General features: G+C 43.9%; 1 protein-coding gene across 1 annotated transcript in view; it reads left to right on the top strand.

The window, feature by feature from the left end:
• The window catches only part of rapgef1b (Rap guanine nucleotide exchange factor (GEF) 1b), a 48,119-nt gene that overhangs the window by 29,247 nt on the left and 3,308 nt on the right, over window positions 1-15,564 (top strand). The window contains exons 7-19 of the mRNA XM_042394539.1: window positions 1,402-1,516; window positions 1,639-1,825; window positions 1,966-2,487; window positions 3,107-3,309; window positions 5,659-5,820; window positions 8,624-8,773; window positions 9,336-9,428; window positions 10,460-10,545; window positions 11,686-11,791; window positions 12,600-12,675; window positions 13,088-13,176; window positions 13,604-13,692; window positions 14,797-14,982. Coding sequence (XP_042250473.1) covers window positions 1,402-1,516; window positions 1,639-1,825; window positions 1,966-2,487; window positions 3,107-3,309; window positions 5,659-5,820; window positions 8,624-8,773; window positions 9,336-9,428; window positions 10,460-10,545; window positions 11,686-11,791; window positions 12,600-12,675; window positions 13,088-13,176; window positions 13,604-13,692; window positions 14,797-14,982 — 2,064 coding nt within the window. The remainder of the gene's footprint in view (window positions 1-1,401; window positions 1,517-1,638; window positions 1,826-1,965; window positions 2,488-3,106; window positions 3,310-5,658; window positions 5,821-8,623; window positions 8,774-9,335; window positions 9,429-10,459; window positions 10,546-11,685; window positions 11,792-12,599; window positions 12,676-13,087; window positions 13,177-13,603; window positions 13,693-14,796; window positions 14,983-15,564) is intronic.

Genomic DNA, 15,564 nt, shown 5'->3' with positions numbered 1-15,564 from the left:
CTGCGGCTCGCTGCTAGCTGTTGATTTCACCCATCTGCCTCCCAGTATGCAAAGCACGCCTGGTTACGGGAGCCATTTAGCTCAAACTTGCAGAGAACGCCAAGTAATTGGGTCGGATCGAGGTCGGATCACGACCCCATCGCAACACGAAGCACTCCAGAATTCATTCGGGACCGAGACCCGTTGACACTTCCTCAAAGGGTCTCGGTCTTTAACGTTTTGGTTTGCTTCCAAGTACGATTACTGTGTTCAGATCTGCCCAAATAAATCACACCGAGGAGGAAAACGAACAAGTGTGATTCAACTGGAATAAACAAAGCAGGTTTGAAAACGCTCTTTCGTGACCTTTTGCACTATAGAAAGCAGAAGTGTCCGTTCTGCATTTATTCAACACAGCTTTTTCACTTTTAGTTCAACTTATTTTTAAACATTAACTCTGAAAATGTTTCACACATATGTAATGAGGAAATAAAGAAGGCTTTTAGGATATGAGTACGTTAGGGGAACTTCAGTATATTTCTTTCGTTTTCACTGATTCACTGACCTTTTTATGGAAATCTGATTCTGAAACATTTTGTTGTATAGTGTATTGTCTGATGTAGTTTGATAGTCCTTCCTCATGAGATCCAGCTGCAGCCTCATCAATCCAAAAAAAAAATTCCAGACTCCTTAAAATCTTTCACTACACTCACACTTTAGATGTATGGCAGACTTTGGTTTGTTTGTTGGTCTGTCTTTTCCTTTCTTACTCTTTCTGCTGTCTCTCTCAATTTGTTTCATCCTTGGTTTCCCTTTGGATTCTGGGCTCAGAGCACAGCTGAGTGCTGACGCCGGCCAAAGGAGACCCTCTCAGAAGGAGAAGTATGTCAGCTCACAGGATCATCTGTCTCCATTATAACATCCCACCCTAGCCTTTCCCATGAAGCTTCTGGATTGGATGAAAGTGTTTTTTTGAGTTGCATGGTTGCATTTATCCCAAAACGTTTGTTTTCGTCCTGGGCATTCCCTGAAGAATTACTCATCCAATCAGAAGACCGTCCAGTGCATGAGAGTGTGTGACTGACCTATTGCAGTGTCTTTTTCGCTGGCCTCCATGTCATGGTCCTTTTTGTGCCGCTTTTTTCGTCCCCATTTTGACTTGGTATTAACTCACTAAGAGAATTAAGGTTTGACAAGCAGGACAGCTTCATGTCATAGCTGAGAGAAGCTAACATGAAACACCCTCATTTTCATCTCACCGTTCTCTAGGAGGGATGATAATGCGGGTGTTCATGTATTCCTACGTGGATCGGTGTGTGCATACGTGTTTGAGAAAGTGTGTCTTGCCTGATTGTCCGTATTGACTTTGCCCCATGGACAAAAACATCCAACATGCCTGTTGTTTTATTCTCTCGTCAATAGTCCTCCGCCAGCCCTTCCCCCTAAGAAGCGCCAATCAGCCCCTTCGCCTACACGGGTGGCGGTGGTTGCCCCTATGAGCCGAGGCTCCAGCCTGCCTTGTAGCGTCCACAGACAGGTGAGTTTAACCCCATCTCATCTCTTTATGGTCCATTGCTGGATACCTTCAGTTTTTGATTTAAGATTATATCAACACAATGTACATGAAATAAACTAGGAAAAATATCTTTCTTTGTGCAGCAGCAGGACTATGAGCAAGAGTTCCTTCAGAGGCGTTTCTCCGGGGGAAGCCAGTCGTATGGAGGCGACTCTCCACGCCTGTCTCCTTGCAGCAGCATGGGGAAGCTGAGCAAGTCTGACGAACAGCTTTCCTCCATGGAGCAGGACAGTGGTCAGTGTTCTCGTAACACCAGCTGCGAGACGCTCGGTAAGAATACGAAGACGAACCTTAATTTGTTCATTTTCTCTACTGTAAAGGTGCTAGTAATGAGCTGCACCCCGGTTGAGGGTGAAATGTGAAGGTTTGATGATATAAATGTAATTTGTACCTTCTCTTCATCTTTCCAGACAACACAGAGAACTACGACCCCGATTATGACTTCCTCCACCAGGACTTGTCAGCCGGGGAAAACCTACCCCCAATACCGGTGGGAGGGTGCCTGAGTCCCCTGCCTGAGTCTCACAGCGAGTCCTCTTCCCCGGTCCCCGGACAGCATCCCTCACATCCCCGCTTCAGTGCTCCTCCACCCCAGCAACCGCCAGAGTACTGGAGCCCGCAGCCCAATCAAACTAATCCCTTACAGCCCTCCCGCATCAGCGCACCACCCGCCCTGCCCCAGAAGAAGCGACGCAACACCCAGACAGCATCCTTCCCCGACGGGTCAAGGGTGCTGTACGAGCGCTACCCCTCCCAGTATGACAACCTGTCAGAAGAGGAGCTGCACCCTACGCCGCCATTCCCCCTTTTCACACCCATCTCACCCATGCCTCAGACAAACGGGGGCGTTTTCGTCGCCCAGTACATCGCTAGCGAGAATGCAGATGTTCCCGCCAGCCCACCGCCGCTGCCAGAAAAGAAAAGCAGACACAGTAAGTGAGGGGAAAGGTGGGGCCGGGGGATGTAATGAGGGAAGCGATGAAGGCTAGGAAGAAGGAAGACCTTTAAATGAGATGACTGTATAGAGGGCAGGGAAGCAAAGGAAGGGACAAAGACACTAATGAAGGGAGGAATAAAGGAAGGGATGCAGTTGATTTAGGAATGGACAGAGGGACATTGGCTGCACTTTGTCATCATAAGCATAGCTTATGTCAAGGAAATATTCCACTGTGAATAGAGGCAGGAAGTGAATACCAGGATGTGCTACAATGCGTCCGACTCCAAGGGCACGAAGGGCAACATTTGGTCATTTCCTGACACGCCTGCTACATCACTTCCTTTCAAGCTACTGTATTATGTCATTCCATACAGTCAGCCCTTCCTGCTTGTTGAAACAACTTTTCTTGGTGTATAACCACATGCATGTAGACAGCAGTCTTGAAGTCAGTTAAACGAAAAGTGAGGAATAATTTAATTTAGAGGACAAAACTCGCTTTTGAAAAATGTCCAGACCATTCTCGGCTTAGCTAGCTGAGTTCAAAGTCATAACTCTTAAGCAAGACGAACAATAAATGTTATGTAAGCTAATCCATTCCCCCTCCCCTCCTCCAGTCCTCCAGTACATGCAGTTTGTGGAGGACTACTCCGAGCCGCAGCCCTCCGTCTTCTACCAGATGCCACAGAGCGAAAGCATCTACGAGCAGCGCAACAAGCGCTTCCAGGAGGTCTACGGCTTCAACGACTCCTTTAGCAGCACCGACTCAGTCCACGAGCCGCTGCTGCCCCCAGCATTGCCCCCGAAACAAAGGCAACTGGTAAGAAACCCTCCATGAAGGACCAAAAAACCACTTACCATGATGCTCTCTAACTGGGGCTGGTATCGATGAGAAGTAAAGTATATAAGTGTTGTTTTCTGTGTTTAGCTTTGTTAAAGATCCCCTCCAGACATGTTTAAGAGTAATGATTTGTGTCTAATATAGTTTTTCCACAAAAAAAAATTACATCTTCACCTTCTCCCTCATTAAAAATTCCAGAATATATGCAAATATTGTTCATTTCAAAAGTCGAACTGCTGGACACAAGATGCCTCCTACTTCACTGTTGGACGCTGGGTCCACAAATGTTATGATGTCACAAATCATGCTTGTAGGTACACACCCTAAACTCAAAATTTTCAGTGAGAACAGAGAAACTTTTCCCCTCCTCAGCAGATTAATGTGAAAACATCTTTCTAGTGTCAAACTCTGCACATACATCATCCTGCACAGTGAAGCTCAAACATCCGACTGAAGGAACAAGAAGGAAAAACACATTTTTGAGTAATTTCGACTGTGTGGACAAAGCTGTAATTTGAATTTCTGAAATTGTTCAGTTCATCTCCCTTAAATTCGGATAGAATGTTTGAGGCTGTCGAGTCTTCATTGATTACACCATTTATTATCAGATCATGTGACAAAGAGTGCTGTGAGGACAAGGTTACCGGCCACAGCTGTTTCACACATGAACAATATAAACATCCCTCTGCGGCGGAGCTCGGTGCCGGTTCCCAGTGTCTTCATACTGTTATGCAGGCTGGGAAGCAAAGACTGTGAAAAATGCAGAACGCATTCTGGGGTTAAAGTACATTCCAGCGGTAATCCTCATCTCTCTAGCCTCCTATCATCTTGTTATCTCTCTCACCTACTCGGCCCCTCCTCCTTACTCACTCTATCTATCTCTCTTCCTCATCGTTTCTCCGAGCAAAGCAGACGTCTGCGCGCACATGGAGGTGTTTGGTTGTTAGCGGGAGATAAGACTAGCCTTTATCAGTCCCGCATCAGATTCAGTCCCCTTATCTTAATCTGGGTCGGCGTCTGGGTTAATTGAGACAACTGTCTGACAGAGTCAATGGGGACAGAGAGGAAGAGAAGTGATAGGATTGGTCATAGTACAGGATGAACCTATTCATCTGGGCCAGACGCCCACAGATCAGGAGAGTTTAAAATGAAACCTTTGATGATCAAATCCAAAAAAAAAATCAGTAGACAGTTCATGTTTTGCCAGATTGTCAGTAAAAAAACAAATTTTCCCTTTACTTATGCCTGCCATACATACTCGGAAGTGACAAATTGATCTGTGGTCGGCTTAAAGCTTTGTAGCAATATTGAAGACAGTACATTTGCAGACAGTAAACAGATGACACTCTCTCCTCCGGGGTATAGCTAGATGTATCAGAGCCCAGGAAAGAAAATAGACTTTGTGTCTGAGTGGCAGTCTACCCAGGCCACCTCGGAGAGAGTCTTTCTTCTTTCTCTTTGTCCATTGTCCTCTTTCTGCTAGCACAACTGTTTATTCGAAGCTGTTATTTTTATCATTCTTTTGTCTGAGCGTACAGTCAAACTGCACTCATCTCTGCTCCTGCTGCAAAGGCCCTAATCTGGCCTCATGTTTTGGACTTGATGAGCTCGTGGCCCAGTGGAATAAGCCTGTTTGCCTCCTCCATAAACCCATGTTCCAGGCTTACACGCTTTGGCGACTTTACACGGCTTTGCAAAAAAAAAAAAAAAAAAAAAAGTCATTTCAGCTGCAGCGTGGATAAGGAAACGGGTGAAAAAGGAAAAAAAAAACAGGGCAGGTCATATTGGCCCTGTTTGGAACGTGTGCTAGTTGGCCTGGTTTCCCCTAAAGCCCCTAAAGCTCAGGACATTAAAAGAAGGTTTATTGGACTGTCACAGTAGACATGAATATATGTGTGTGTGACCTGCGCAGATCACATGACCCTCTAGTAATTAGGGATTTCTAGGAAGAAGTCCTGACTATAACATCATAATAACAGTAGATTATTCAGTAACACTTGAACAGCAGTAGTCTGATCAGTCAGTCCTCTCTCTCTCTCTCTCTGGTATTTATATCTGCAGCCAGTGAGCTGATGCCCCTCAGCTCAACCACCAGAATCCTCCTCAGCTTTCACCACTTTTGACTTCACTACTCTGCTGCTAAACTTTGATTAAATCTGCTCTAATTCAGTCTTGCTTACTAGAGTAATCAACTGTCCCCCCTTTTTTTTCTTCTTTTCTTCCTCCTCCCCTTAACACCCTGTTTTCCCTCTTTGCCTTTCTTTAACCCCATCACCCTTTTCTTTTCTATCTTTTCTACCTTTCTTTCTCTTTTTGTTTCCTCCTCAGGCCTCCCACTCTTCCTCCCCTTCTTCCTCCTCCTCCTCCTCTCTCTCCTGCCACCTCCAGCCGTCTGTAGCGGCCATGGAGGAGGCGGGCTCTGGGCTGGGCCTCAGCATGTCCGTCTCTAACTCCTACCTGATTGGCCAAGCATCCTTGACCACACCCACGGTGAGTCTCCCCCACCCCACCACCTTAACCCCATCCCTCCCATCCTCCACTCTCTGGCGTGGGTGCTGTGTGGTCCTGGACTGGTCCAGGGGCGTCTTGACCTGTGTATGCTCCATATGTGAAACAGTCTGTTCATCTACCCCCCCCCCTTTTAAGGTCCTGATGTGGCCATCCCTCACGGCTCGGTGGTTTTGGTTGCTGTGTGGTCCTTAATTTTGTTCATCAACCCATCCATGTGTGCGTTTTGTTTTGACAGTGTGATGTTGTTGTTGTGTTGTTTTTTTTTTTTTTAACCGAGGCATTACATATGGTGTGATTAATGTGTGCTTTTCTGCGGTCATGTGTGTGCAGTCACTTGTTGTGGTTTTGATCAGCCTCCGGCAAGCCAGGATGTGTGTTTGTGTGTTGAATGGAAGCATTCCTCCGGGGTTCCCACGGGTCCTTAAAGAGTCTCTAATAAGATTTTCAGAATTTAAGGTCATAAAATGTCTTTAAAAAGTCGTATTTTTTAATTATGGTAGGGCTTAAATTTTGAGGTGATGCCTAGATGCATTAGAAGTATCTCCCCCCACAGGATGCACTCATTTAAATATGGCTCAGTCTTCGGTTGTGACTCACTCCTGGAATAAAGAAGTACACAAAACAATACAGATGAGCTAAAGACGGCCGGCCAGGAGGGTTCAGAGGAGACACTTATTTCTGATAGTTGCTAGAATCTGGATAATAATGTTTATAGTGCGGAGCCGCAATGGCCAGTATGCGTCACGAAGGAGAGGAGCAGACTTTTAGTGACCGCTTAGCTGGAGTTTACAGATTTAATGGACTGTTAAAGTGGATGAAAGGTGGATATACTGTAACATGTATCTTAACTACAGCTGACTCTGTGGCTGCGAGAACCACCAGAACAGCCTTATTGTTTTACATAGTGTAGTCAAGATTAACAATTCCATGCAAATTGTAATTAAAATTTAAATTTTGAATTATTTTTTTGCAACTAAAAGCGTTTTATCTAATGTAAACTGGGACACAGTTCATTGCATTTGCCTTTGATTTGATTACTTTGTGATTTTTAGATATGATTGTTATATGGAGATACAAAATTATCCAGAAAAATATCTCTACTAATATTGTCAAATTGATTTCACACATGAATCTCAGCTCTAATGTGCATTTGTTTTGCTGTGGAAAGGGTATTAAATTATAAAAAAAAATTTCTTAAAAAAGCATTAAATTAGATTTTAAACCCTGTCCTCCGCATGACTTTGACCCTTTACCTCGTTTCACTTCAACCTCAGAGATACAGTCAGTGAGTTGTGTGTTTGCAGCAAACGGATTAAAAGCAGCTCAACCAAATATCACAACTGTCAGACCTTTGGTTGATGCTTTATAAATAAACAAAATCATCCTTTGTTGGTCCAACTGGAACATTTCAACCATCAGCAGATCCTTGTTAATGAATTAGCTTGCAGTTAATCTGTGTTATATTCCAGTTAGTTAGGGCCTGACCCTGACCTCATAGTGGACTATGTGTTACAAGTGGCTCAGTCCTGGGTTATTTGGGTGGGGTGGGGTGGGGTGGGGGGGACTTAGTTGACCCCTGATGACCCTGTGGTGTGCGAGGCACGCTAAAACACGGCGTGGATCTCCCTCAGGGTATCTCCGGTGGAATGCAACACCAGATGGACCTGATGGAAAACACATTCCTTCTTCTCTTCTCTCCTCTTCGTCTCCTTCATCTTCCAGCGTCAGTGACTGTCCGCACTCTCTTACTTTCTCCTATCTGTCTAGTCTCCCCCTCCCCATCATGCTGTAATCCCCCCCCTCCAACCCCCCCCCCAAAAAAAACACACACATACACACACACACTCTTCCACACCTCCCATTTGTCTGTTTTCTGTGGAATGTTTGCATTCCTCAACTCCTTGGGGCATGATGTTTTTGGGGGATGTCATGGGGGAGGTAAGGCATGCCAGGAAAGCTGCTTTGCATATGTTGAGTGGAAAGAGAAGAAATATTCAGTAGTTCATTTTAATGTGGAAACGTCTCTCCTCTTGTGTGTGTGTGTGTGTGTGTGTGTGTCGCTGCTGTTAGTGTAGACAGGTTCGCTAAAGTAATTTCACCAACGTTTTTAAGGCCGCCACTATAGAAAAATGGAGAATAAGTGGCCTTAATTTCCCAGCTGATCCTACGTGAACATGTGCGTGCATGTGTGTGTCAGCGCGAGTGTGTGTGTGTGTGCGGTGTGTTTATCAGCGTATCTGTGTATGTACCGCTTTATGCTGGTATGCTGGAACAGGGCTGGTATGTGCAACGTGTTAAAACAGGTTAGTGCAACCTCCCTGTAGACAGGCATCTCCTCTGCTGGCCACACACACACACACACACACACAAACACACAGACACACTCACCGTAAAGACATCTGTTGTCTAAACACATATACACACTCAGAGTCGATGCAAGCTTATCTGTGTGTTTCCTTGGTCGACATTTCCTGTCATCCTCCATGTTCTCTCACTGGAGATATTTCTGGTTGGAGTTTTGCATTTTGTGTGTGTGTATGTGTGTGTGCAGTGTATTTCATGTTCAGGCACATCACTCCCATAGTCCAGGCTTAATTGAAGGTGTTGGAGAATGAGGTGAACACTTTTATTTTTTTTCCCCTTCCTCTGCTTCTTTATTGTTCAGCTTCTTTTTCCAACCTGCTCTGTCTTCACCTTTCTAATCTCTTAGTCCTCTCTTTTTTATTTTTTATTTTGTTTTTTTTTTTTCTTTCCCTGCTTTCCTTCTTTCCACCTATCACAGAGCTTGGACCAGGTTGCCTTGACCAATGCCACCATTCTGGATGGCGGCGGCGGGGGCGGGCCCAACGGTTCCCTGGCTGGCTCACTGGGCTCTGTGGCTGTCTGTCTTCCTTCTGAGTCTTCTCTCACTGACTCTCTCCACACCTCAGCGGTGAGCTCACGAAACAGACAGAAGGATGGATGTCGGAAGCACCGAGACGGATACTTTTATCAAATGAGGATATATTATAACAGCTCTCCAGAGTTAGATAATAAGATGTGATACTGGACCCCTCATTCCTTGGCAGATTGGTGTTAGATTACAGTTTGGTGTTCAGTAGTGTTGCTCAGATGATAATATAGTGACTCATTCACTTAATGGCATCTTGTTGTCATTATCACTGCCCACAAACTGTCTGCCGTCTGATTATCAGGCTTAAAAAAATCCCAGTAGGGCATGTTGCACTGCATGTTCTTTTTGCCAGTAAATACTATTACCTTTTACAAGTGATGCACTCCACTGCCACCTGGTGGTCACGACGGTACTGAGCCGGGGGGGAGAAAAACGCACCGCTCACCCGTGCCAACCACCAGACCTCGGCTAGCCCGCTATCTCTCCTTTAGCCACAGTTTCACACTTGACGTCTGTCCCAAACCCTTAAGCAAAAAAACACTCACTTTGCCCCTCTCCGCTCCCTTACGCCTCGGTTTGTGTCCCTCCTCTTTTCCCGTAGAGCGAGAGCGCGAACGACGAGGGCGGGGAGGGGGAGTACGTCAACTTGTACTCGTCCAGCCAGGCCAATGGGGAGCTGCCTCTCTCCCTCAGAGTAAGTAGCTGACCGCCACGGGTGAAAGGTTAACTCCATTTACACGTCCCATCACTTCAGGGTATGAATCAATTCAAAAAAAAAAAAAAAAAATGTGGCGAGGGACTTGAAGCAAAGAGGTCCATTTGACTGGCAGATACGAGTCGAGCCACTTGCTCTCTCTTTTTTTTTTTTACTCCGTGCAGCTCTTATTGATTCATGTCTTGAACTGATGGCGTTGAAAATGGAAGGTGAATGTAGCCAAACCTGACTGAGCATGACTTCAGGTTCACAGGTTTGTCTGCGGGAAAAAAAAAGGGCTCATGTGCTGTGGTTGGTGTCCATCTGTGTGTCGTTCTGACTGCCTGGCTGGTGACCGCTGTCTCTCTGGCTGCGCCTCAACTGTAACGAGCCTTGTTTAACCTTGTTCCAATCTAACACCTGACAACGTCGCCGCTCCAGAAGGGATTCTAAACGGGGGGGGGGGTTCACCAGTTTTCAATTTTCCAATAACAAATCCCCCATAACAGCTTATGTACATGTACATGTACCTGCGCATGTGTGACAGGCAGCGCGTGTGTGGTTGTGTTTACATTCCCTTGGGTCAGTCAGTGTGTGTATTTGGGGTGTATTTTAGGCATGTTTGTGTGTGATGTGTGTATGTATTTGTAAGAAAAAGAGGTGTTGAATAGGGGCAGTTTTGGTGTGTGTGAGTTCTACCCTTTGGTGTCGTGTTTTTGGGTCTCATCTGTTGGGTTTTTCTTTGTTCATACTGAGGAAAAACTGCATTTTACTCATCAGCCTTTTGAACCTAATCTGACTCAACACTAATGGCAATAATGATCCTGTGTAAACATAGAGATGTACACTTTTTTTTTTTTTTTTTTACAAAGCATCCATCCTCTTCACCACCAAACATGTTGCATGAGATCCTGGTGGTTCATACGATCTCATCCATAGCAAACCCTCTTGTAACTGCATGGAGCCCTTCACCAATAATGTTCCATGAAACCTACACATGTTGATTATTGCTTCTCCCACCCATTGATTAGGAAACGATCGCAGCCGACGATGTACTTCAAGATCCCACCCCTCAGATGCCATCCACCAATAGCAAGGAGGCTCTGGACAAGGAAAGGTACGGGTTGTGATGTTTACATTCAAACCTCAGCGGTTCTATATGTGTCCCGCTTACATACTAACCATATACAGCATGTACTACACTGATATTTGTAGTATACTGTATACTGCCATTTAATTTTCTTTTTCAGCTGTGAGCAGGTCCTCTATTCCCTTTTTGCATTGCATTGTGGGAGAATAGTGTAGAGTTTTTCTTATGCATAGGGACTGATTTGAGAACTTTATTTTCAAGTGTGAACACACTTGAAATGTGATTAGAATTAGTATCAAATAGGGCTGTAATTAATGATTATTTGATCAGTCTGTTTTGTCAGTATGTTGGAAAATAGATAAAATTAAAAAAAAATGCACCTTATAAATTTCCAGAGGCCAAGATGACATTCAAATTATTTTGTCAGTCCAAAACCCAAAGATTAGGGCTAGGTTACATCTTCATATGTTTTTTTTTTTGTCTGCCCAACAGTCAAAAACACAAAGATAATCAGTGTACAGATACATTAAACAGAAAAAAACAGCAAAACTTCACATTTGAAAAGCTGAAACCAGCAAATGTTTGGCATTTCTTCATAAAATATGACTAAAACAATATATCAGTTATCAAAATAGTGGCTGATTATTTTGCTATCGATGCTATCTAATCTACTAATAATTGCGGCTCCACCAAAGATATTCAGTTTACTATCATACATGGCAAAAAAAAACAAACAAAGATTTAATTCATCAAATTCACATTAGAGAAGCTGAAATCAACGAATGTTTTTATTTTATTTATTTATTTTTTGACATTATTGGATAGTGGGCGGTGAAGAGTCAGACAGGAAACAAGGGGGGAGAGAGAGAGAGATGCTTTGACATATAACAAAGGTCTCTGGTTGGAATCGAACCAGACACGTTGCAGTTATGAGGCAAACGCGGTAACTATTTATCTCCCAGAGCACTGCCATGTTTTTCATTTTTGCTCGAAAATTGACAGAAAGGATGAATTGATGCTCACAATAGTTTTCAATTCATCTTTTGTCAATCATCTAATCAATGACTAATTGTTTCAGCTCTAGTATGTAGTATGGATATGGGACACAGTGATAGTCATTTGTTAGTATTTCTGTGATGGTAATGCTTGTTTCTCTTTTGTTTTTAGGAGGCAGAAGTCAACCGAGTCGGCCGGTAGTGATGAGGAAGACGTTGATGAGCTCTCCCTCATAGACCACAAGGAGATTATGAACAGGATAACACTAAAACAAGAGGTAAGATAACCGCTGATGTTGTGTACTGTGTTTAGAAAGCTCCTGTTAAAGAACAGTGCAGCAGCAGCAGCAGCAGCAGCAGCACACAAAGCACATTTTATTCTATTAGTCCAGTGCAGGCTAAAGGTCACTGAGTCACTCAGATGTGAAATCAGATCCACCGATGCACCACCGACAGCCGCTGCTGCCCTCTGCAGTCCAGTCTCGGATACTGCAGCGCCGATAATGACAAACCGCCCTCTTCCTACGCCTCCTCCTCCTCCTCCTCCTCCTCCTCCTCCTCATCCTCCTCCTTTGTCCTGTGTGGTGCAGTCTGACAGACAGATGTGTGAAAACGCTGCTCGCCACTCTGCAAGGTTAGGGTGCAATGTGACAGCGATGATTTACAAAAGAGATACAGAGAGATCAGAAACTAGGGAGGGAAGGGGAGATTTATAGCTTGTGATGACATTTCGAGCTGTTACAGGAAACATATTGCAGTGCACCGGTGCTGCTTTCATCACACACACACACACAAGTTTTCTTCTTTTGACATCAGTGAACTGGTGCAGGACAGGGAGAGGCGGCGAGGGGGGTGGAGGTGGGAGGGAGGGGGGGGGGGGGGGGGCTGCTCAGTAAACAGGCAGGAGGAGGAAAAAGGTGCACGCAACATTTTGGGCTAGACTGCATCACTCCACGTCAACTCTAACCACTCTTTTCCTCTCTCTCTCTCTCCCCCCCACCTACAGTCTCATTCACCTCCCTCTATCTTTCTGTTTATCGTTCGTTGTTTCTAATCCGCTCTCTCTTCTTTCTCTCTTCCTCCCAGAATGACGACGGCCCTGACGTTCGCGCTGGTTCAGGAGACATTCTGTTAGTCCACGCTACAGAAACAGACCGCAAAGGTACAGTACAGCACACAGGAAGACTCAGCCGACACATCTGTTATGTACAGTGCAGTATGTTTTCACTGTGCTTCAGGGTCACTGCTACGGCTTTGTTTTGCTAGCTTGACAGGCCTGCAATCATTTCATATTCAAAGACAGATGTATTTATATTCGTAAAAAGCGTTTGACTGATATGTTATGACTTTTCTAATCTGCTCTCATATGAGCAATTAGATCAGTTTTTAAATAGCCTCAGTCTCTCTCTCTCTCTTGGTTGGGTTATTTTGCGACGTGTCAGTCTGGGTATGAAGCCTGCCGTTCTGGCTTCACGTTTGATGATGTGTTTTCAGCTTTGGTGAGTTAATTGGGAACTTTGGCTGCATGTCAAACTGAAATATGCTGCTTTTTCTCTGTTCTTTTTGTTTGACAGATCTTGTTTTGTACTGTGAAGCCTTTCTGACTACATATAGGACTTTTATAACCCCCGAGGACCTCATTAAGAAGCTACACTACAGATATCCTTTTCAAATCATTCAACTTGTCACTCAGAGCTTAATCGCTGCTTTGTCGGCTGTTTTTTTCTCGCTTAGTGATTTGTTTTTTTTATTCTTATTTACCAAGGTAAGAGTCGTTTATCTTGTATACCCCTTTTTTTCCATGTTTTTTAAGTTAAGCATTCATAGATGGAGACCTGCAGTACAACCACAACCCCCCCCCCCACTGATATTTTGTTTTTTAAGTCGCTACACAAACTGTTTTTTTGCGATTGTGTACCTTGCTTAATGGCACCTCAAGAGAGCAAAAGTGTCATAAACTTTCCCGTCTGAAGTTTAGCCAGCTGTAATGTGAATAACTGACTTTCTCCTCAGAAAAGATGTCAAATCTTTTAGTGAAGTGTGTTGTTATTGTGTTTTGTTGTCGTCGTCCTTGACCACAAAGCACATACACCCGGTTCTGCCACAGTCCGGACACCTTCAAGAAACGCGTCAGCAAGAACACCTTCTTCGTGCTGGTTCGTGTGGTGGACGAGCTGTGGTGAGTAAGACTCAATAATTTTTCCTTCATCTGAGGAAGATCTTTTCACTGTGTGTGTGTGTGTGTGTGTGTGTGTGTGTGTGTGTGTGGTGCGCCTCCTCAGGGAGAACAAGTAACCTAGTAGATGTGAAGTATAGAGAAGAAAATGAGTCTCTCAGTGAATTAATGAATAAAAGCAGTTTTCAAGTTTAGAAACGACTTTGCTAGCGCTTTTAAATAGGAGAATTTATTCCGTCGCTGAAAGAAACAAACCCAATTATCTCTGTATTGCATGTAAACAATGTTTTTTTTTGAAGAAATGTACTCCGTGAACACACTGTTTACAAAGACAGGCCACTCCAAAGGGTCACAAGATAGTGGGTGAGAAAACCAAGATAGGAAAACCCTGCTGCATTAGTTATGCTTATTGCACTTTTATTAAATACTTAATAGTATAAAGATGATTCAGAGTTAACAGTCTGAAAAGGGAACGTCACTCTGCGGTTAAACAGCTCATAGACTCAACATGTGACACCTCGAAACAAGCTGCACCTTGTTAAGCTTTTTGAGTTCATTAAAGAATGATTGATCTGATGCTCGGATAAACAAATAAAGCCTTTGTTTGTCTGTTTTGTAATCTTCCATTTATGAAAAGGCATCTCTCAGTTACAGTAATTAAGTAATTAAGTAGAGTATGTTTCCCCAAAAAGCCAGAGGAACAGAGCACGCCCCTGAAACCGCCCCAGTAACAATGACTTGCAGACTTGTTTGATGTTTATTTGGAATCAATCATCCTAACAGCTGTACTTTATTGTTCTGCTGACAGCTATAACCAAAAACAAGTCTCTCTCTCTCCCTTTCTTCTGTGTCAGCCTCCAGGATTTTAGCTAGTTTCTAGCATTTGGAAACACTTTCACGAGCATCAATCAACTCATTTATCAGACACGGGGAACATTTATGAATCTCCCTTTAATTGAGATTTCATGGTTTCATGAACAGGCGTATTTCATCACCAACAACCGATTCAATTGTTCTGCGTTCTGCTCTCCTATTTGCTCCCATCACTAACTTGAATCTTTGTTAAAAATTATTTTCTCCTCCTCCTCCTCCTCCTCGGACCTCCAGCCTGGTGGAGCTGACGGAAGACATCTTGAAACAGCTGATGGACCTGGTGTTCACGCTGGTGTGCAACGGCGAGCTCAGCCTCGCCCGCGTGCTCCGCAAGAATATCCTGGACAAGGTGGAGCAGAGGAAACTGCTGCGCTACACTAACTCCCTCAAGCCGCTCGCTGCCCGGGGGGTCTCTGCAAGGTACGGTGGGGGGTGGGGGTCACGGGGGTCATCTCTTTCTGAACTTGTATGGGATGCGTCGATAGTCCAAGTGTAACTCTACTCTAAAGCTGTTTTTTACAGCTCAGTATCGTCCTTGAAGATAACAAATAGTGTTTTATTTATTGCCTGGTTGAATGGCCATTAGAAACCACAAGGCTACACTCATAGAATTAAAATTTATAGAAGCTTCATTCCCAGATGATAATATCATCATAGCAGCTCTTAAATGTTTTATAATGTTTCCATGGAATCACAGATTAAAAAAACATCAGTTTCCTCATATACAGCTCATCAATTAGTCATGTGACTTATAGATAAATAACGTTCACAACATTACCACATATGGAGGATTAATAAATGGAAGACATCTCGTTACTTGTAGCAGGAAAAATACACATTGGAAAAGTTTATTTTTTATTATCATGATGTTAAATATTCATGTGAAAAAGTTATTTCATCTTGAGGTTGGCTTCAGTTTTTTTGTACCTTTTTTTTGGTTATTTTTTACCAGAATATCTGTGTTGTTGTTTATTTGTATTATTTTAATTAGTTTGAATCATT

This window comes from Thunnus maccoyii, chromosome 19 (assembly GCF_910596095.1).
Source record: "Thunnus maccoyii chromosome 19, fThuMac1.1, whole genome shotgun sequence".
Classification (NCBI taxonomy): domain Eukaryota; kingdom Metazoa; phylum Chordata; class Actinopteri; order Scombriformes; family Scombridae; genus Thunnus; species Thunnus maccoyii.
This window is presented reverse-complemented; position numbering and strand designations above follow the sequence as displayed.